This window comes from Chiloscyllium punctatum, chromosome 46 (assembly GCF_047496795.1).
Source record: "Chiloscyllium punctatum isolate Juve2018m chromosome 46, sChiPun1.3, whole genome shotgun sequence".
In the NCBI taxonomy this organism is placed as follows: Eukaryota; Metazoa; Chordata; class Chondrichthyes; order Orectolobiformes; family Hemiscylliidae; genus Chiloscyllium; species Chiloscyllium punctatum.
In genome coordinates this window covers 40,985,196-41,008,827 of record NC_092784.1, presented here as the reverse complement: position 1 = coordinate 41,008,827, position 23,632 = coordinate 40,985,196, and the positions used below count along the sequence as shown (strand labels likewise).

At 43.7% G+C, this 23,632-nt stretch overlaps 1 protein-coding gene across 2 annotated transcripts in view; it reads left to right on the top strand.

Moving 5' to 3' along the window:
• The window catches only part of tecrb (trans-2,3-enoyl-CoA reductase b), a 99,088-nt gene that overhangs the window by 28,332 nt on the left and 47,124 nt on the right, over nt 1–23,632 (top strand). Inside the window, exons 2-3 of one of the 2 annotated variants that reach the window (XM_072564071.1) lie at nt 13,719–13,769; nt 20,769–20,820. In XM_072564071.1, coding sequence (XP_072420172.1) covers nt 13,719–13,769; nt 20,769–20,820 — 103 coding nt within the window. Of the gene's footprint in view, nt 1–13,528; nt 13,770–20,768; nt 20,821–23,632 lie in introns of those variants that run through there. The other variant, XM_072564070.1, reaches the window with a different exon arrangement.

Genomic DNA, 23,632 nt, shown 5'->3' with positions numbered 1-23,632 from the left:
AAACCTTATTAAAGGTTTATAAAATTGTGAGAGGCATAAATAGTGTTGACGGTAAGAAAATTCTTCCCAGAGTTGAAAGGTCTAATATTAGGGGGCATGTATTTAAGGTGAGGGGGGGAAAGTTCAAAGGAGATATGAGAGGCAAGAGTAGTAGGAGTCTGGAATGCACAGCCAGGAGTAGTGTGAGGCAGATATGATAGGGGCATTTAAGGGGCTCTTGAATAAGCACAAGTATATGCAAGGAATGGAGGCAGAAGGGATTAGTTTAATTTAGTAGCATGTTTGGCATAACATCCTGGACTGAAAGGCCCATTCCTGTCCTATACTGTATATGTTCTATTCAGCCTCTCTCGATTGGCGCAACCCTGGCAATATCCTTGTAAATCTTTTCTGAACTCAAGTTTAACAACATCTTTCCTATAGAAGGGAACCTGAATTGAATGCAGAAGTCCAAAGTGGCCTAGCAAATGTCCTGTGCAGCTACAACATTATCTCCCAACCTCCCATACTCAGTGCACTGACCAATAAAGGCAAGTGTTCCAAACGTCCTCTTCAGTACCTTGTCTACCTACGACTCTATTTTCAAGGAACTCTTGTTGTGAAGTTGGGTAGAGTAATTGTAGATTGGGAGGCAGGAAGTTAGAATGTTTGTAAAATTGGGACAGCATTGCGTATCAAAGATGATGCTTTTTCTGTGCTTAAGTTTGCTAGTACACAGCCTGAACTGAAACATTCGTATCTAAAGGCCATACAGTTAGCAGGCCAAGCAACAGTTTTTAACAAAACAACAGGTTTTTGAATTTAGCTGATCGATTTGAACCAGGCACTTAAATACCAAAAACCTATTAAATTTAAATCTGATGGTTTGACAGCATAGGACCAATCCTATTGTAGGAAATATTGACATTAATCATGGGTATAAATGAAGGGGGCAGTTGGATAAAGACCCCAGAGCTAACTGCTATCCACCAGATGAACAGCCCTCAGCACTCTCTTGAGGATTACTGGCTCTTTCAGTCACCTATGCTTTAGAGAAAGCACCATTTAATTAATAACAGTACCAATGGCGGGGAAGACGTTCCTGACAGAAGAAACAGCAGAGAAGGCGTTCTTCACAGAAGAAACGGTGGAGAAGGCACAGAACATTCTGGAAGACATGTAACCTGGCTGTAATTTTGAGACTAAATTCTGTTTTTTTTTGTATATGAATGGGACTTCTACTTACTGGAACAGCATACCATTAGTCTTATTTTATTCAGGAATAGTTAGTTAATTAGGAGTTTTTCAGTTTGTTAATAGTTTAATTAATTTGTTTACTGTTAAGAGTTAGATAAATAAATTGTTACCTGTTGATTTTAGAGTGAGTGTCAAGGATTTATTTTTAACCACTAGAAGTTGTTGAGAAGCAGGTTACAGCACTTATCACACACTTTTTACAGATTATAGGGTGAGGTGCACCTGTTTGGGTGCTTCTGTTTTAGTTCTCAGAGTGGCGTCAACTTCTGCTTTATAACAGTATGCAGCTGCACCCCAAGGTATCTTTTTTTTTCAGCAACACTCCCCAGGACCTTAACATTAAGTGTATAAGTCCTGCCTTGATTTGCCTTACCAAAATGCAGCACCTCACATTTATCTAAATTGAGCTCCATTATCCACACCTAAGCCCATTTGCCAATCTGATCAAGGTCCCATTTTACTCTGAGGTAACCTTTGTTGTTCACTGCACCTCCAATTTTGGTGTTATTGCAAACTGACTTACCTTACCTCCTATGTTATCATCCAAATCGTTTATATACTTGACAAAGCAGTGGACCCAACGCCAATCGTTTCGGCACACTGCTGGTCACAGGTCTCCTGTCTGAAAACCTTTGAGCCAATTTTGCATCCAGATGGCTAGCTCTCGTATTCCATATGATCTAACCTTGCTAACCAGTCTAACATGTGGAACCTCACAGAATACCTTACTGAAGTCCATACAGACAACGTCCACTGCTCTGCCCTCATTACTGGAAAGGCTCAGCAGGTCTGGCAGCACCTGTGGAGAGAATTCATCAGAGTTAACATTTCGGGTCCAGTGACCCTTCCTCAGGACTCAGGCCCAGGCTAATGTTCTGGGGACATGAGGTCAAATCCATACATAACAACTTGCAGAATTGAAATTCAATTAATAAATCTGGGAATATAATGGTGACCATGGCAACGATCATAATTTTTTTTAAACACAACCTTGTGCGCTAATCTTTTTAGGAAAATAATCTAGTCTAGCCTACATGTGACTCCAGGCCTTCAGCAATGTGGTTAACTCTGAAATGGCTGAATGAGCCACTCAGTTGAAAAGTAGTTAGTGATGGGCAAAAGATTGCCAGCAACACCACATTCCACGAAAGAATAAACTTTTTGTACACTTTTTTTTGTTGATGTAGTAAAATATGATGAGACACTTTGGCTAAACATTGTCAAAAACATTTGACCTTGAGCAGTGCACAGCGTAAATGATTCAAAACTTCTCAAAAAGGTAAGTTTTAGAAGAGGAAGAGGCTGAGATGTTTACAGCAGCTCGGAAAGACGCTATTTGGCCCATTCTGTCTTTCCAAACAAGCGACTCACTTGTTGCAATCCTGATGTATTCTCCCCATATACCCTACACTTTGTTCCCTTCAAATAACTGTCCAATTTCCTTTTGAAAGCCTCCATTGAGTCACTACTCTGGTAGTGAATTTCAAACCCTGACCCCTCGCTGTATAGATCTTTTCCTCTCGCACTTTTTTTTTTTTTGCTGCTTTCCTCAATAAACCTGATATGCCGTCATTCTTGATCCTTTCACAATTGGGAACAGTTTCTTTCAATTCAGTCCAGACTCCTCATGATCTTTGAACACCTCTGTCAAATCTCCTGTTAGCCTTCTGCAAGAAAAAGTACACTCCCGACTTCTCCGATTTATCTGCATCACCAGTTCCAAGGATGAGGAATTTCATTCCTGTTCGTATCTCCAATGCCTTCCTCAAGTGTGGTGCCTAGAGTTGTACACAGTACTCCAGCTGAGGTGAAACAACTATGTTATGGACCAGGCCAGACCACCTTGGGCGGCACAATGGCACAGTGGTTAGCACTGCTGCCTCACAGCACCAGAGACCCGGGTTCATTTCCCGCCTCAGGCGACTGACTGTGTGGAGTTTTCACGTTCTCCCCGTGTCTGCGTGGGTTTCCTCTGGGTGCTCCGGTTTCCTCCCACAGTCCAAAGATGTGCAGATCAGGTGAATTGGCCATGCTAAATTGCCCGTAGTGTTAGGTAAGAGGTAGATGTAGGGGTATGGGTGGGTTGTGCTTCGGCAGGGCGGTGTGGACTTGTTGGGCCGAAGGGCCTGTTTCCACACTGTAAATAATCTAATTCAGATCCTACTTGGACCTTAAAATATTTCAAGAAGGTAGCCCAGACCCCAAGTTTTCTATTTGTCCTAAAGTCACAGATGTGCAGTACAAGAACGGACCCTCTGGTCCAACTCATCCATGATGACCAGATATCTGAAACTAATCTAGTCCCATTTGCCAGCTCTTGGCCCATTTCCCCCCAGACTCTTCCTATTCATATAGCCATTAAGGTGGATATACCAGGAGTGATGCAGCTGACCAAACCACTCAGTTTTAAATGGAACAGAATTTATTTACAGACTACCGAATGAAGCACAAACAAAAGAAAACAGAATTTTGAATAACAACTATTTGAAAACCTGACTAAAAAGCTATCCCCGTAATTTAACAAAGAGCTGTTCAGATTTCCTGCAACATCCTATCAACACACCCCTTGGCAAAAAGGTAAATTCATTCACAAGTTCTTACAGGAGAGGTATTAGAGAGAGAGAGAGAGAGAGAGAGAGAGAGAGAAGGTCATGCTGAAACATGTAACCTCTTTCCACTGCAGCAGGGTTTGCTAGGTCGCTAGCTAAAACTAAACCAAACTAAAACCAAAACCTGAACTGGGAGAACTGGCCAATTTTTTAAAAAACGAAACTCCTAAATACCTCCTTTATTGACTTAGACAATATCTGTTATCCATTATTAAAATAGTCAGTTCAGACATATCGGCACCTCTGCCTTTATTACCTTTCTCGAAAAAAACCAAGAGCGAAATAACCTGGATAGAGGAGCAGCATCATCTCAACTATCTTGCACAAGTTCACTGTAACCTCCTGCTCTTTTCTTACAATGTGTTCATGGGATGGTGGCGAGGCCTCCATTTATTGTCCATCTTGCCTATCCTTGAAAAGGTGTTAGTGAATGTGTCTTCTGTACCCTTATTAATAACTGCAATGCTTTTAACTGTTTTCTCAGCCTGATTTTAGTAAGGAATTTCAGACCTAAGCAGCTAGAGAGCTGAAGGAATGGCCACCAATTGTGAGATCAAGAATCTACGCGAGAGAGAGAAAATGATGCAGTGAACCAGGAGAGTGTTTGACCCACTTTGTCCATTGTGACCCTTTGGAAGGGCTCTCCATATGACCCATTTGCCTATTCTCCATCAAACCTGTCATGCAGAGGCTCCTCGCAGATTACAGCAATAAGGAGGAAATTTAAAACCAGGGAGAAAATTGTAAAGTGGTGGGTGTTGCCAGACAGGGAGTGGCTGTAGAACAGAATCTCTAAGAGTTATGAGTGGACGGGTGAGGATGGTGTGAGAGTTAGGAGGAGCAAGTGCAGTTTTGGATGAGCTCAAATTTACACAACACTATAAATGTGTGTATATTTCTGAATGCATAATCTTGCTATCCCAAAGACCAATTATTTTTCCTTCTGCCATCTCTGTTGAAATTCTCATCATGCTTTTATTAACCCCTGTGCTTACCTATTTTCACCACATTCCTGCCTGACACCCTCTCCTACATCCTACACTTCAATAAACAAGCTTGTCCAAAATTCTGCAACTTGAGTCGCATTCACCTCTTGCCCCTATGGTTCACTGGTCTATGTTGGCTCCCACTTAAGCGAAACCTTAATTTTAAAACTCTTGGTCTTGTTTTCAGATCGCTCAGGCCCTCCCTAGATGCGAACCTCCACTCAAACAATCTCTACAGAAACTGAAACTAAACCTCGTATCGCTTGTGTGTTTCTGCAAAAAATAATTTTCTTTTTGCTGTGAAAAGCCTTGAAGCTTTGTGTTAAAGCTGCCAAATAAAAACAAGTTGTTTGTTTTCATCAGTGCTAATTGATGAAGGACTCTTACCGCACTGTTGTGGCCTTTTCTTACTTGCCTGCACTTTCTCAATCTCCTGTTCCCTATGTTTTGTTCTTAGCTTTCCATCTGTATTCCAAAAGGGCAGGTGAAGTTAACTGTTGTCAAATGTTGCTGACGACAGGACTCTGCTTTTTCCTGTTGTGTTGATTGCTATAAAGGAAATAATTGGCCAGAGTGCCATATTCTCCCTGGTTGGCTTGTGTCCTCCCTGAACTTGGTTTTGGGCACCTATTATTAATGTGATAGATGAACTATCCTCCTGGGTGGTTAATTTTCAATTACCCTAATGAAATTGCAATGTTCCACTCTACTTGGAATGATTCATGTCATTAAAAATCTGTTGCATTTCCACAAACGGCTTTGGTAACTTCTTCAACCTCTCAGATTATCTGAAACAGTTCTTTTTTTCAGTAACTATTGGTCAAATCTCTAATGTTATGTAGTTGACTGACCCTCTGGTACTAGTATGCAAGGAGGCAGGGAGCTCAATATCTCAGTTAGACCTCCTGTTTTTACAGGATTATACAATACACCCGTCAGGGCCTTAGTGTACACAAGCAACTTATAGGTACTTCCTTTCCAAAAATATTTAACTGTATTGGTTTACGAGAACAGGTATGTTTCTGCTTTCCTTAGACTGACACCTACTTATCTTTGCAACTCTGTAAATCGTGCTGTGTTCCAGTGTAGTAGATTTTTCACACTCCTGTTCGATAGCGTAGGGTGGTTGCCCCTTTCCCATGACAAAGAAAATCTGTTTTTGTGGATATTTTGTAGCTGACCAAGATATTCCCAATCACTGGAACTTGCGCAAACCTGTTATTTTAACTTGCACTGTCCTGATCAGCTAAAGTCATATTTTAGTCTGACTGAGTTCCTCTTCTGATGCTATATGAGAATTACATAGAAAAATAGGCAGGAGTAAGCCTTTCAGTTCTTAGAGCCTGCTCCAGCATTCAGTGAGGTCATTCTGATCATCCAACTTAGTACCCTGTTCCAGCTTTCTCCTTGTACCCTTTGACTCCTTTAGCCCTAAGAACTACATTGAATTCCTTCTTGAAACATTTAAAGTTTTGACCTGAACCACTTTCTGTGGCTGAGAATGCCACACTCTCGCCACTTTAGGTGAAGAAATTCCTTCTCTGCTCATTCCTAAATGGACTACCTCATATCCTTAGACTGTAACCCCAGCTTCTCAACGCCCTGATCACTGGGTGCATCCTGCCTGTGTTTACTCCATCTGGTTCTGTTAGAATTTTATTGGTTCCTGTGAGATTGCTCCTCATTCTTCCAAACTCCAATGGATATAGTCCTAACTAATCCAGTCTCTCTTCATATGTCACTCCAGCCACCCCAAGAATCAGTCTAGTAAAGCTTCCTCCATCGCCAGAACATCCATCCTCAGAAGACCAAAACTACACACAACACCCCATTAACAAGGGGATTGAGTTTAAGAACAGTGAGGTTTTGCTGCAGCTCTACAAAACCCTGGTGAGACCACACTTGGAATATTGTGTCCAGTTCTTGTCGCCTCATTATACATGAGGCTTTGGGGAGGGTGCAAAGGAGGGTTTACCAGGATGCTGTCTGGACTGGAGGGCTTGTCTTAAGAGTTGACTGAGCTTGGACTTTTCTCTCTAGAGAGAAGGAGGAAGAGGGGTGACCTGATCGAGGTGTACAAGGTAATGAGAGGCTTGGATAGAGTCAATAGCTAGAGACTTTTCCCCAGGGCAGGATTGACTGCCATGAGGGGTCATAGATTTAAGGTGTTAGGAGGAGACGCCAGAGGTAGGTTCTTTACACAAAGTTGTGAACGCATGGAATGCATTGCCAGCAGAAGTGGTGGAAGCGCAGTCATTTAAGCGACTGCTGGACATGCACATGGACAGCAGTGAATTGAGAGGAGCAGAGATTAGGTTATTTTATTTTAGATTAGGATTAATCCTCGGCACAACATCGTAGACCGTAGGGCCTGTACTGTGCTGTCTCACTAAGGCCCTGCACAATCGCAGGAAGACACTCCTGCTCCTGTACAGTACTCAAATCTTCTCACTCAAGTCCAATGTACCATTTCTCATCTTCATCTGATAAACCCAGGTCTTGAGAATATGTATAGGGTACAAACAGGCAGGGAAAGTGTTAAGTTCTGAGTTTTGTGAACCAAGGCATTCAGCTGAGCATGACTCAGATCAGATAAAAACTTGCAGTTAAACATGATTTTTAAAACAAAATGGCGTGGGACCACTTTGAAAGGCATCCGAAGAGTGGTTCCACCAGCAGAGCACTTAAATGGCAGGTATGGGTGCACGCCGAAGAGCGCTCTCGGGGTAAATAAAAAAAACTTGCAGTTAACGATGGGGTGCTGGAGGCAAGGGTAATGGGTTAATAAGGTGGAAAAGCAGTCATAATGTAGAGCCATTTAACAATATTGGAAGCATTTGGTATGCAAGATCAGCTAATAAGAGAAAAAGTATCCATTGTATGAATCCAATTAACAAGGTTAAGAACATTCATTGTATAACAGTAAAGGGCTTGGTCTCTTCTATTGATACTCGTTGACTGTAACGGTCACCCAATTAATATGTGTGTCGCCTTATCTGGATGCTCCTCCCTGTAAAATGACAATATAGTTCATTGAGAAGCTGCTGATCCAGAGAAGACCGTGAACTTATGTCCCTGTGCACATGGGCGATTGTTCTCTGTCCCTCCAGGGCCCGGAATAAAGATAGAGGAGATAAAACCATACTGAGCGTTTTGCTTCGACTGAGGGGGGAAACGGGATGGCAGTCTCATTGCACCTTCCAGTGTAGCCATTTCAAGCAAAATAATCTACCTTCCTGTTTTTGCTACTAAAGTATTTTACTTCACCTGCCATGCATTTGCCCACTCAGTCAACTTGTCTAAATCACTCTGAAGCATCTGAGCATCTTCCTCAGTTCATCTTCTCACCCAACTTAACATTGTCTGCAAACTTAGACATCTTTCTTAAAACAAAAAAAAAATTCAAGCTTCATCTTGTTCTCCTTCAACCACCTGGTACTTTCAGAACAGTGGAGTCCACATGTGGTGAAGTATTTGACTGCACGCCAGCAATGAATATTGCATGCAGCAATATTACAGTACACAGCAATCGTTACTGCACATAGCAATTTTACTGTACAGCAAACGTGCACATGACTCAACAGAAGTTTCAGGGGTGCAGAGCTTTGGGAATCAAAGATCTTAAGTTACTTGTTCCTCCTGAATGTGTTGGTTTCCAAATGTTGCTTCAGATTATTCCCATTTTGTGGAACACTGTTAGTTACTTGACTACTATTCATGATCTGGAGGTGCTGGTAATGGACTGGGGTGAACAAAGTCACACAACACCATATTGTAGTCCAACAGATTTCTTTGAAATCACAAGCTTTCGGAATGCTGCTCCTTTGTCACCAAGCTTGTAATTTTGAATAAATCTGTTGGACTATCCACAATTCATGAAACAGCTATGTGATTTGAAAACAGTCATGGTACTTACGTTGTTCACTCTGAGGAGCACTCAGCAGTTAAGTGTGAGAACATTTGAATACAGCTGCCCAATGGCTTTCCCCAACTGAGACCGCCTGGGTTTAAATGATTGGAAATGTTTTTGATTGCCTACAATTTGATAAAATACCAGGTTGTACTATTTAAGTCCTCCAACTATTTGTTGAGTGCCTTTTGACTGCCCTGATGAAGGAAGTAAACTGAGGGGTGGCAGAGCAAAAATAGTCCGATGGCAGCCGTTCAAACCCAGCAGTGTCTGTTCGAGAAAGTTGCTACGGAACACTGGTGGCAGCTCCTTAAAGCCAAGATTGTTCTTCCTCCTCTTCCAGCCTCATACTACCTCCTCCTCAAGTTTCCATATAAATCACCAGTTAGTTTAAGTCTAACCATGTGTCAGGAGTTTTGTGTCCTGACTCAGTCTTGAAAACTCTCTTACGTCTTTCTCAAAAGGTTTTCGTTCTTGAAGAGTCCATTTTATTTATTCTTAGCTTGCTCCTGTCTCCAGCTCAGAGCCAAAGCATTGAAAGGCAGTGGCTCTGAATGAACTGAATTTTCTGAATTTTACTTCTAGGATCCCATTTACACTCTATTCTATCTCCTGAAACTTCTTTCTCTCAAGCTGCCTCCTGCAACATTTTAAAACAATAGCATGATCTGTTCTAGTTGATAAACTAAAGCATTGGGTAGCTTACTGTTTGTGGAATGATTATGGAGACAGGGTTCCCGATAAAAATCCATTTCAGCTGCACGCTTTGGTCTTCCCGAGAAGTGCTGGTGTGTGCTGCCCACTGTATTTGTCCTGCCTGTGGCTTCTATTAATATGACTGACACAAGCTGAGCTCTGTACTCCGTTTTAACAGCTGCACATAAGGTGCTGCCATAAACGCATTAACACACCACTCTGCTTGCTTTCACAGGCTTGTGATTGCAAAGCTCTCCTGAGGCCTGCCTGCAGTGAAACATGCTCATCAGCCATATCGGGACATGAAATGAGAACCTCTTCCCAGAGAGCAGTTGGTTTGTTTTGCCGCATAGGATTTTTAAAACTGTTCTCGTTCTAAGAGTCCTACATTACTGACACTGTGAGTCAGGATATGAGGCAACACAGTCAAGAATAGCCAATCTACAAATCTCCAGACCACAAAATTCCAAGTGGGCAATCCAGCGAGGTAGAGATATCGCAATACTGCCGGGCCTTGAGTATATACAGGCTGTACTGTCAGGCTGCTCATTCTGTTCTTCTCAAACTCGCACACACAGACAAACACACGCACACTCTCACACTCACACGCATACGCACATGCATAGACAGACAGACATGAGTCAAAGTGTGGTGCTGGAAAAGCACAGCAAGTCAGGCAGCATCCAACGAGAGTCGATGTTTTGCGCGTAAGCCTGGAATGTGGTGCATGGGGAGAGGGGGCGAGAGATAAATAGGGTGGTGGAGGTGGGGCTGGGGGGGGAAGGTAGCTTGAAAGGCAATAGGTAGATGCAGGTGGGGGGTGATGGTGATAGGACAGACCAGTGTGTGGAGCGGCCAGGTGGGACAGTTCAAGAGGGTGATGCTGAGTTGGAAGTTTGGATCTGGGATGAAATGGGGGAAGGTGAGATGAGGAAACTGGTGAAATCAACATTGATCCTGTGTGGTTGGAGGGTCCCAAGATGGAAGATGAGTTCTTCCTCCAGGCGTTGGGTGGCTAGGATTTGGCAGTGGAGGAGGCCAAGGACTTGCATGCCCTTGGCGGGGTGGGAGGGAGTAGTTGAAGTGGTCGGCTACAGGGCAGTGGATTTTTGGTGCGGGTGTGCCAGAGATGCTCTCTGAAATGTTCCGTGAGTTGGCATCCTGTCTCCCCAATGTAGAGGAGACCACATTGAGAGCAAGGGACACAGTAGATGAGGGGTTTAGACATGCAGGAAAATCTCTGCTAGATGAGGAAGGATCCTTTGGGGCCTTGGATGGAGGTGAAGGGGGAGGTAAGGGTGCAGGCTTTACACCTCTTGTTGCAGCAAGGGAAGGTGCGGGAATGGAGGATGAGTTGGTGGGGGTCATAGACCTAACGAGGGAATGGTCTCTATGGAATGCTGATTGGAGTGGATAGGGAAAAGTATCTCTCATGGTGGGGTCTGTTGGTGGCAGAAATGGCAGAGGGTGATATGTTATATCTGGAGGTTGGTGGGATGGAAGGTGAGGAGCGGGGGGGGGGGGGGGGGGGGGGTTCTATCCTTGTCGCAGTTGGAGGGGTGGGGTTCAAGGGTGGAGGTGCAGAAGTGGAGGAGATGCACTGGAGGGCATTGTTGACCACGTGGGAGGGGAACTTCCCGTCCTTGAAGTAGAGGCCATCTGGGATGTTCTGGAGTGGAATTGCTCCTCCTGGGATGACTGACGTGGAGGAGTTGGGAATAATTGATAGTGTTTTTACGGAGGGGTGGGAGGAGAGGAGGAGGTATAGTCCAGGTAGCTGTGGGAGTCCGTGGGTTTGAAGTAGATGTCCATGTTGAGTCGGTCGCTGGAAATGGAGGCAGAGAAGTGCAGGAAGAGGAGGTGTCCAAGATGGTCCAGGTGAACTTGAGGTCAGGGTGGAAGGTGTTCATGAAGTTGATGAACTCTTCAACCTCCTCATCGGAGCATACGGTGGTGACGATAGTCATCAATGTAGCAGAGGAAAAAATGGGGAATAGTGTCGGTGTAACTACGGAAGATGGACTGTTCCACACATCCGAGGAGGACACAGGCATACCGAAGTCATGTGGATGCCCGTGGCTACCCCTTTGGTCTGAAGCAAGTGAGAGGATTTGAAGGAAAAGTTGTTGAGGGTGAGGACCAGTTCAGCCAATTGACTGAGTGTGTCGGTGGAGGGATCCTGGTTGGGTCAGCCTGAGAGGAAGAAATAGGCACGCACAGAGAGACAGGCACATTCTCACCCTCGCCTGCACAGACGGACATACTCACTCTTTCTCTCTCGTGCTCACACCCAGGCAGACCGTGACGCTATTGCCCTCGCTCACACCCAGGCAGACGAGACACACATTCTCAGGCTCATGCATGCCATTGCGCTTTCACTAACTAGTGCTAAAGAGCACGGTCAAAATCTGAATTTTGCTGCAAATAATCTTGCTCACAATAAATTCTCAATTTAATACAATACAATTCAATTGTCACTTTTTTTTGTTAAAATAAGTCCAAAACAATAAATTAAATGCAATTAGAAGGCAGCTAAAGAAAATTAAATGGTGTTTTTAATTTTCTATTTTCTATAGTTCAACACCAAAGAATTCTCCTTCCCAGCCTCACCAGTTAATGCTCTTGCCCCTCCTTATCTCCCCCTCCAACCCTACGAAGTTGTGATCTCTGTTTTCCCCCCATGTCCCAGCCTCTTGTGCTTACCCAGTTTTAATTACTGCATCATTGATAGCTGTGCCTTCAGCTGCCAAGGCCCCTGAGCTCCAGAATTCCCTTCTCCCGCTTACTCCATGCTTTAAAACCTACCTCTTCCACCAGCCTTTGGGATTGTCTCAGTATCAGATTTTTGATTGATAACACCGTTGTAAAGCACCTTATTCTGTTGTTGCTTGTTATTCTGTCTGAGTGTGATATATGGAAGCTGCAATGGTCACAGAGATGACCGTGCAGTCAGGGGATGGACGGGCCACAGTTACTTTTGGGTGGGGATGAAGGCGAAGAGGGGAAAGTGTATTTGAACGAAGCGTGTGACTGTTCCCATTCCGCAAGTGAATTTGGATTCTGAATTTTAAAGGAACTGTATCTGTTACATTGTGCAGCTAAGCTCATGATCTGATTTTGTATAATTTTTCCTTTAGTTTGATTCTGCCCAACCCAGATTTTGTTTATTCCCTCATCATCCTTCCATGGCCATTAGAGTGAAAGGGTTCTTCACATGTGAACCTTGACATTTATGATCCTTGACTTCTTGAGTGTCAGCTGGCATCCAGACAGCAGGAGGTATCTCCAACACGTACGAAATAACTGGGCAGCAAAAGCTGGCTGCTCCATTAAACTTTTTTCCCAGATCGCAGTTGCTGATTCATTTTAACCAAATACCCCTGTTCCCCACTCTGCATTCACTAGGCTGAAAACCCCACGGAAAATTGAAAAAAAAACTTTCCCTGATTCTCTTGGTCATCATGTGAAGCAAACAGCCATTGGCAAAGACATTTTTGCCCTGTTGGGTTAAGTAGAATGGGCATGGGCCAGTGAGGTGGCAGAATGTGCAGTATCAACACCAGTATAAGTTGGTTGGCAGAAAGGCCTGGTTGCCCAAATTTTGCCTTGCGGTCTGGTGGGTGCTTGTGATTTTGGATGTTCTGCTGACCCATGTCAGTATCATATCCCAGTGAATATACCTGTAAATGTGCCAGTACCTGGCGGTACTGCTGAGAGCTGAACTCTCCTGTTACAGTCTCTCTCCTTCTGGGATGGAGCAGGGATTCTTACTCCTGACCATGTGCTGTCTCCCAGGTGCCCTGAACGCTTGCAGTACCAGTTGGTTTGATTCCCAAATAAAATCCGACAATTGCATTTCTCCAATTCACTCAACTCTTGAAGTCCCAGATGTTCTGCTGCTGTTTAATTGGATTATATTTAGTTGGAGATGTCAGGAGCTCACATTCCGGAGCTATCGGGTTACCTCCCTTCGGGCAGTCTCCTTTTTAGAGCTGTTCCGTCTAGAAGCCGCAGATGACTGCGTTTATTCGTGGCTCACTGTACCTCGGGTAGCAGGACTTCAGTTTTTTTTGTTCTTCATACATTATTTTAAATAGTGAGCCTCCTCCGTTTGGAAAGAGAGGGGGGAAGGTTAAACTTTGAGTGGGACTGATTGGAATAACAATGAATACGAGCGTGATGCTGCCAGAGCCAAACTTGCTGTTGGCTAACGGGCTGATTCTGCCCAGCCGTCCCATCAAATCGCAGAAGAAATCTAAAAAAGCTTGTGTTTTCTTTGAGGTGGAGATCTTGGATGCAAGGACTAAACAGAAGCTCACCTTTCTGGACAAGGTAAGCCTCCATTGCATATATGCTATGGCAGCAAAATACATATCATCAAAACATTAACTATTGGGACTGTATGTTTATTTGACATATCCCTTGGTTTGTTGAAAACAATCTAGGTGCAGTTGTGGAAAATTTGTGCTCAAGCCCACAGTTATCTTTTTGATTAATCATCTCCAGTTAACATCATTGACTGAGGCATCACAGATTTCTGGTGCTATCTCCATTTCAAAGGGTGATTTAGGGAGGCTATCTGTTCTGTCAGGAGGAATCAGGAGAAACTGTGCCTATTAGTGGGAGGGTCAGTAACTGAGTGTGTGTGTGTGTGTGTGTGTGTGTGTGTGTGTGTGTGTGTGTGTATCTGTAATCTTACCAGACAATCGGGCTGCTCTCTTGTTAGAGAGAGACGACAGGTGATGGTTTAACTTGAGGGTGACCATACTTCAGGCAAGGGGAAAGGAACGTCCTTTATTGGTAACCTCAGCTAGTCTGTCCAGCTAACTGAGCCAAACTCACTCCTAAGATGAGGAGCTAGTAACCAGAGGTGAAATCTGAAAGCCATTTTATACAGTAAGTGTTTTGGTTTAGCGTGGCCTTGAAGTTGGTGGTGGGGGTAGGGATGTCGGTGGTGTGTGAGTGGAAACCAATTTAGTAGGAATTCAAAAAGAAATTGGACACAAGCTTGAATCGAGAAACATTGCACGGTTCCAGGGAAAGAACAGAGCAGCTGGGACTCTGCATTCTTCCACCAAGGAGTTAGCATGCACTTGGTGTGCAGAATGGTTCCTTTGTATACAGTATTACCCAGGGATGGGATCTAGATTTGTATTTATCTCCTTTTTTTGACTTTGTGTTCCACCTGCAACACAACCATTTTCCAGTCAGTTTGGTGTTTAAAAGCTTCCACTTTTCACAGTGAGTGGAGGTGAGAGTGGTTTATGGCAAATGGTGTCCCAGCCTGGAGCCTTGGTGAAGGTGCAACTGGTCTCTTTGCCTTGTGGACATCTCCAGTTATTCACATGGTTTCAAATGTCATACCCATGTGCAAGGATATCAGAGGTCACTGGTGGGGGGAACATGACTGGATGAGCCAAAGCAGGCGTCTGCTGTCTGTGATGCTCCCTGGAGGCTGTTCCCATACTCGCTCACCTTGCCAAGTGGGCATCTGTCATCGCTTCTGATAGCTAATGAACTTGGCCTTCAGTGCCTATTGTAGAGGGCATCAGCTTCAGTCTGTTCTTGATGATGCATCTGGATAGGAGACCGTATAGGAGCAACTGGGAGAAGCATATGTGTGTGTGAAGATGGAAGTTGCTACCAGACCAGGCTTGATGCAGCAAGATGTATGAGGGTGAATTGTAGGAAATAAAAGTATTCCAGTTCTGAACAGTTTCTTCTCGTTTCAACAAGGTTGCAGCTGGTCAGTAGTTCAAAGCTTTCAATCCATCTGACTTTATCCTTGTAGGCATTTTCTAAGTGATGGAGGCACCCCAGAGGCAGTCAATGCTGTGTGATCTACATATGCTTCAGAAAAGAGACAGTTAAACAGTCCTAATTCTGCTGGATTGTTGTCTCCACCCAGAGTTGAGAGAGTTTCCTCCTAGCTTCGATATGATTGAAGTAGAATACTCCTTGGATCAGAGGATACATATCCATTGATAGGCTTGGAGGCACCAGCTCTCTTTTTGACTTGGCAACCATCTACATTGTTTTTAACTGTGCCAGTCTTTATTCAATCTGTACGGCAGCTACTTTAGGCCCAGTTGATTTAGCTGTTCCTCAAGAGATCTAACAGTTTTTCTTAAGCTTTGTCCCACCCCAGCACTCAGAGCCATAGAGATGTACAGCATAGAAAAAGACCCTTCGGTCCAACTTGTCCATGCCAACCAGAAATCCTAAATAGAACTAGTCCCATTTACCAGCATTTAGTCCATAATCTTTAAACATGTCCTTTTCATGTACCTACCAAATGCCTTTTAAGTATTGTAATTGTACTCATCTCCACCACTTCCTCTTCCAGCTCATTCCATATACATACCACTGTCGGTGTGGAAAAACTTGCTTTTCCAGTCCCTCTCCCCTTAACTTATGCCCCCTAGTTTTGGACTTGCCCATTCCAAGGCAGAAAAATGTCCTTGGCTATTCACCCGATCCATATCCCTGATGATTTTATAAATGCCTATTAGATCATCCCTCAGCCTCTGATGCTCCAGGGACAAAAGGCCCAGCCTATTCAGCCTCTCCCTAGTGCTCAAACCCTCCAAAACCGATAACATCCTTGTAAATCTTTCCTGCACCATTTCAGGTTTAACAGCATCTTTCTTTTGGTAGGGAGACCAGAATTGCACACAGTACTCTAAAAGTGGTCCCACCAACAACATGTGCAACCAAAACACGACACCCCAACTCCTATATTCAACGCATTGACCAATGAAAGCAAGTGTGCCAGTGCCTCCTTCACTACCCTGTCTACCTGCGACTGCACTTTCGAGGAACTATGTACCTGCACCCCAGTCTTTTCATTTGGCAACAGTCCCCAGGGCCCTACCATTAACTACATAATTTGCTAAAAATTTTTTGAAAATGTGTTTGTGTGTGGATGAGGAAAATTCAGTTGATGTAGCTTATATGGATTTTTGCAAAGATTTTGACAAAGACCCACATGGGTGACTGAGAAGGTTAAAGCGCATAAAATTGAGGGAAACTTAGTGAGATGGATCAGAAACTGGCTTCGTAATAGGACAAGCAGCATCTAAGGAGCAGGAGAATCAATGTTTCAGGCATAAGCCTTTAATCAGGAATGAACTCAGCATCTGCAGTCCTCTCTTTCCCCTTAGTAGTAAGTCACAAAGGATAGTGATAGAAGGCTGTTCGGGCAACTGGAGTCTGATGTCCAGTAGTGTATTGCAAGGATCAGTACTGGGACTCTTATTGTTTGTTATAGATATAAATGATAAAGATGAAAATGTGGGGGGAATGTTAAGCAAATTTGCAGTCAACACCAAGATTGGTAGAGTAGTTAATAGTGAAGAAGATGGTTGTAGGTTACAGGAAGATCTAGTTGGGTTGGTCAGATGGTATTTCACCCTGATAGTACAGCATCATCCACTTTGGAAGATGAAACGCGATGAGGGAGAATTTAGTGAATGATAGAAAACTGGGTGGCCTACAGGAACAGAGGGATCTTGAAGAGATTATTCACAGAACCCTGAAATCACAGCACACGTGAATACAAAGACATGTGGGTCAATTGCTTTCATCAGATGTGGCAGAGTATAAGAGCAAGGAGATCATGTTTGGGTTGTACAGAGTGTTGGTCACACCACAGCTGTTCCCCTTGATTCAGGGGTTAATCACAAGAAGGCATAGTTTTAGGGTAAGGAGGAGATTGAGGGGATTTGGGGGGGGGAGAGAAACGTATTCAATCAGCAGGTGGTAGGAATCTGGAATGCACTGACTGGGAAGGCAGCAGAGGCCAGAAACCTTACAACTTTTAAAATATATTTGGATGACATTCAAGGATATGGGACAAGTGCAGGAAATTGGGATTAGCACACTTTGTGGGAGTTATTATTGGTGCAGACTCGATGGCTGAAGGGCCTTTTCTATACTGTATGAATCTATGGTCAAGTCCTGGGGATTTATCCACCTTTGTGCATTTTAAGATGTCTAGCACCTCCTGTGCTATAATAGGGACACTTTTCAAGATTTCATTATTTATTTCCCCAAGTTCTCTAGCTTCTATGTTCTCCTCCACAGTAAATGCTGATGTGAAATACTGGTTTAGTATCACCCCATCTCCTGTGCTTCCAAACATAGATGGTCTTGTTCATATTTAAGGGATCCAATTCTCTCCCAAGTTACTCTTTTTCCCCTTAATGTTTTTGTAGAATCTCTTTGGATTTTTCTTAAAACACAGCAGCCAAAGGTGAGTTGGGTTGTGTTCTTTGCTCTGAGACATTAAGTACTCTCAGCACTTGAGCACTTTTCCCAAATTGGGGCAGGTATTCAATGAAGGAAAATATGCTGTACCCCTTAGTTACTACATTTGACACCGATCAGATACTCCTCAGTACTTCACCTGAATGGAAGTCCTTTTTAAAGCAGTTATTTATTTTTGTGGAATGTGGGCATTGCTGGGCTGACCTGAAGGTGGTGACGAGCTGCTGTGGGTTGACTCAGTGAAGGAATTGCAATATATTTCCAAGTCAGGATGGTGAGTGGCTTAGAGGGGAGCTTGCAGGTGGTGGTGTTCCCATATCTCTGCTGCCCTAGATGTCTGCTTTGTCCTGGATGGTGTCAAACTACTTGAGTTTTGGGACTGCATTCATCCAGGCAAGTGGGGAGTCTTCCATCACGCTCCTGACTTGTGCCTTGTAGATGGTGTACAGGCTTTCAGGAGTCAGGATGTGAGTTAATGTTCAGAGATGTGTAGGTTAGGTACGGCATGATGGCACAGTGGTTAGCACTGCTGCCTCACAGCGTCAAAGACCTGGGTTCAATTCCCGCCTCGGGCAACTGTCTGTGGATTTTGCACATTCTCCCCGTGTCTGCGTGGGTTTCCTCCGGGTGCTCCGGTTTCCTCCCACAGTCCAAAAATGTGCAGGTTAGGTGAATTGGCCGTGCTAAATTGCCTGTAGTGTTAGGTGAAAGGGTAAATGTAGGGGAATGGGTCTGGGTGGGTTGCAGTTCGGAGGGTCAGTGTGGACTTGTTGGGCCCTACTAGGATTCCTGATGAAGGGCTCATGCCCGAAACGTTGATTCTCCTGCTCCTTGGATGCTGCCTGACCTGCTGCGCTTTTCCAGCAACACATTTTCAGCCTAGGACATTACCCTAAGGAACTCGTGCAGTGATGGAGCTGAGATGACTGACCTCCAACAACATCTTCCTATGTGTTAGGTATGCGAGTTTGCCCTCTGATACCCGCTGATTTCAGTTTTGCTAGGGCTCCTTGATGCTTCATTTGATCAAATGCAGCCTTGATGTCAAGGGCTGTCACTCTTGCCTCACCTCTGGAATTCAGCTCTTTTTGTCTGTGTTTGAACCAAGGCTGTAATGAGGTCAGGAGCTGAGTGTCCCATACAGAACCTATCATTGAGCAGGTTGTTGCTGAGCAGGTGTTGTTGATGGCACTGTTGATGACACCTTCCATCATTTTACTGATGATCGAGAGTAGTCTGATGGGGCAGTAACTGGCCAAGTTGGGTTTGTCCTGTTTTTTATGTACGGGACATATTTGGGCAATTTTTCACATTGTCAGGTAGATACCAGTGTTGTAACTAGACCAGAATGGCTTGGCTAGGGGAGTGGCAAGTTCTGGAGTGCAAGTCTTCAGTACTATTGCTACAATGTTGTCAGGACCCATAGTCTTTGCAGCATCCAGTGCCTCCAATCGTTTCTTGATAACACATGGAGTGAGTCAAATTGGCTGAAGATTGCTATCTGTAATGCTGGGGACCACTGGAAGAGGCCGAAATGGATCATCCAGTCAGCACTTCTGGCTGAAGATTACTGCGAAAACTTCAGCCTTATCTTTTGCACTGATGTGCTGTGCTCTTCCATCGTTGAGGATGGGAGCCTTCGCCTCTAGTGAATTGTTTAATCATCCAACGTCATTCATGATTGGATGTGGCAGTACTGCAGAGCTTAGATCTAATGCATTGGTTGTGGGATCGCTTAGCTCTGTCAATCACTTGCTGCTTATGCTGTTTGGCATGCACGTAGTCCTGCTTGGTGGTTTTACCAGGTTGACAACATGTCTTCAGGTATACCTGGTGCTGCTCCTGCATTTTCTATTGAACCAGGGCTGATTTCCTGGCTTGATGGTAAAAGTTGAGTGGGGGGATGTGCTGAGCCATGAGGTTACAGATTGTGCCGGAGTATAATTCTGCTGCTATTGATGGCCCAAGGCACCTCATGGATGTCCAGTCTTAAGTTGCTAGATCTGTTCAAATTTAGCGTGGTGGTAGTGCCACACAACATGATAGAGGTTATTCTCACTGTGAAGGTAGGTCTTCATCTCCACAAAGACTGTGTGATGGTTGCTGTTACTGATATTGTCAGACTGTTGTAATGTGGGTGCTGTTGTCATACTGTTGTCCATTAGCAAACTACCACCAACATCAATGCAGCAATGGTGAAATGACCCATTGGGGGTGTTGTTTGAGGGATAAATGTTGGCCTGGTTTATTGTCAATATTTCAAACCGTGTGTGTGTGTGTGTGTGTGTGTGTGTGTGTGTGTGTGTGTGTGTGTGTGTATTCTCTTTGCCAAGATGCTGGTCTTATTTCATGGGTTCAGCATTCATTTGGCGTTGGTGCACATGCTCAGTGCTTGGGAGGAGATACTGGCAGAAGCAGAGTTTGTTTTGCAGCTCTCTCCTTACAAGTATGTTCCTGCATCTGTGCCAGCCTCTAAAGTGAACTCCCTTGATGCATGATTCATACTGATATGAAGATTGATGGTGTGATGGTTGAAGACTTGATCTCGTTGCATCAATTTATTCATTCTAACATAGCTCCTATCTTTTTGGGTTCTGGTCCACACTTCCAACTCTCTCAGCCAGAGCTGGATTGGATTCATACCCCTGAGCACCAAAGTTGCCTGTTGATCATTGTGTTAGTAAATGTCATATTTGGAAGTGGGGTTTGAGGCCTTACCTGTACGGAGTTAACTGATCTCTGATATGTAGAGACGTAGGGGTGAATGTTGGTTGTGTATTTCGACTCTAGGAGTCTTGGAGATTTCATGAGGTTGAAAAAGCTTTCTGGTCAAGACTGACACCTGCTGGAAAGTGCCGAATATTTGAGAAATACAGGGGCAGTTGTGATATTTCCCGTGGTCAAATAACTGACATTCAAAAGTCTGATCTGAAGCACCTGACCTAATTTAGTTTAACAAGTACATCACAGACTCTGAAGTGTGACTGTTAGTGTGGAAGCCAAGTTTAATTGTGGATTTTTTGTTTTGCCCTAACTCTGGGCTGTCTATCTCTATAAAAACAGGTGGAGCCAAATGCGACAATTGGAGAGATCAAGGTTATGTTCCACAAGAACCGTAAGTATGCAGCCAAACTGGTAATGATGAGGCTATCCAAAGTCTTGGAGAAATTATTTCTGCTTTTGTTTTGGTCCATGCCATCAGACACTGTTTCTTCACTTCTTTGGTTTGATTTATTATTGTCACATGTACCTAGGTACAGGGAAATATTTTTGTTTTCCATGCAGTGCAGGCAGATCATACAGTATAAAGATCAGAGGGTGATAGAACAGAGTGAGGAATAAAAGCTGTAGCTGCAAAGCAGGTGCACAAAGAGCAAGCACAACATTAGGTCTGAAATTTGAGAGGTCCATTCGGAAATCTAGTGACAGCACGGGAAGAAGCTGTCCTTGAACATTTTGGTACATGTGTTTAAGCCTTTGTATCTTCGGTATGACAGAAGATTTTGGAAGAGATTATAACCAGGGTGGGAGGGGTCTTTGATGTTGGCAACCTTTCTGTGACAACATATTGGCAGTTAATAGATGGAAGGTTGGCTTGTCTGGTGGACTGGACTGTTCATTTCAGGTATAGTTTTATAAGTAATGAGCACGGGCGGCATGATAGCTCAGTAGTTAGCACTGCAGCCCCACAGCATCAGGGTTCAATTCCAGCCTCAGGCAGACTGTCTGTGTGGAGTTTGCACATTCTCCCCGTGTCTGCGTGGGTTTCCTCTTGGTGCTGTGGTTTGCTCCCACAGCCACAAAGATGTGCAGGTTGGATGAATTGTCCATAGTGTTAGGTGCATTAGTCAGAGGGAAATGGGACTAGATGGGTTACTCTTTGGAGGGTTGGTGTGGACTTGTTGGGCCGAAGGGCCTGTTTCCACACTGTAGGGAATCTAATCTAATCTCCAGGACAACGCTTGGGTGACCATTTGATGGATGCTATTAGATAGTGATTGCAATTTTTATAAATCCTTTCATGAGATGTGGGTGTCACTGGCAAGGTCAGAATTTGTTGCCTATCTCTAATTGACTCTTGAATTGAATGACTTGCCACGGCCATTTCTGAGGCTGATTAAGAGCCAATCATATTTGAATGGAGTCTGGATTCATTAGTAAGCCAGACCAAGTAAGGACAGCAGTTTTCCTTCCATAAAGGATATTAGTGAACCAGATTGTGTTTTTTTTTTAAAACAACAGTTGATGATGGTTCACTGTCAGTATTACTGAGACTAGATTTTTTTTATTCTAAAATTTATTTATTCACTTTGCTTTGATGAGATTTGAACCATAGTTAACCCAAGCATTAACCCAGACTCGTATATTACTACTGAAGGGCCAATACCACCATACAACATCTCTAATTCCGGTCATTCCTTTGGGGTGGGTTGCTCCCTGACTTTAACCAATCAAATTGGCTGAGTTAAGTGTAGCCATTTGTACGAATGGGCACACTTTCTGCTTTTACTGGGGGACAGTTGAGAGTTAGAATCTTGGTAAAGCCTCCCATTCCAAAGGGGTGAATGGTCTAGGCCAACAGGAATGGCTTACTGTCTCAGAACTGCAATTTACCAAGATATTACTGGGCACGGAAGGTTTGACTTATAAAGAAAGGCTGGGACTCTTTTCACTGGAACATAGGTTGAGAAGTGACCATTATAGAGGTTTATAAAATCATAAGGGGTATAGATAAGGTTAATGGCAGGATGGGGGATTTCAAAACTAAGGGGCCCATTTTAAGGTGATAGGGGAGAGATTTTTAAAAAGACACGGGGACAAATTTTGCACACACATGTGGATCGCGCATGGAATGAACTTACAGAGGAAGTACTGGATGTGGGCACAATTGCAACGTTTAAAAGACATTTGGATAAGTACCTGAATAGGAAAGACGTTGTAGGGATATGGGCCAGGAGCAGGCAGTTGGGACCAGTTTAGTTTATGTTTGGCTTGGACTGGAGGGTCTGGGATGACTTAAGCATGAAATTTAGGTGCCACAGGACAGAAAATATTTTCCAGCTAAGTTTGTGAAGAGGCATCCCTCATCCTTCAGTATGAACCAGAACTCCTCTGAAATTCTCTTGAGGGACTTTCTATTTTTGGGAGCTACTTATTCATTCTCACTAACCATTTATTAGCCAATTTGGTCAAAGCTTCCACACTTGTGTTGACATATAGGGTATTTGAGCTCTCCTAATTCAAAGTATTCATCAAGATCTGCAACAATAATCACTCCCCATTTAAGCCACAGTGTAAGAAAATTAATTTCCTATGTATCATAGTATTTACATTGGTATAAGACAGCATAAAGTTAACAATAGAAGTATTTTTCAAAATGACTGACGTACTTCTACATTTAAAAAAAAGCATCACCCCAAGCACACCTTCTGTTAACTGGTGAAGTCACAGCTAATATATTTCTGTCACATATGCAGAAAACTCAACTATTTTAACCAGACAGGTACTACTAGTTTAAGTAAATAGTAACTCTCCTTTACATGGGAGGCGATCACTATTATTCAAGAGACCCAGGTAATGATCTGGGGACCCAGGTTTAAATTCTACCATGACAAAAATCAATAAATAAATTTGGATTATAAAGATAGTCTCAGTAATGTTCAGGAATTTGAATTCAGTGAAAATCTGGAATTAAGAGTTTAATGATGTCCATGAATCTGTTGATTGTCAGAAACACCCATCTAGTTCACTAATGTCCTTTAGGGAAGGAAACTGCCATCCTTACCTGGTCTGGCCTACATGTGACTCCAGACCCAACGCAGTGCGGTTGACACTTAACTGCCCCCTGCAAAGTTAGGGTTGGGCAGTAATTGGAAGCTAGTGATACACACTGTAGGGAATTCTAATCCAATTTATGATAGTCCCAG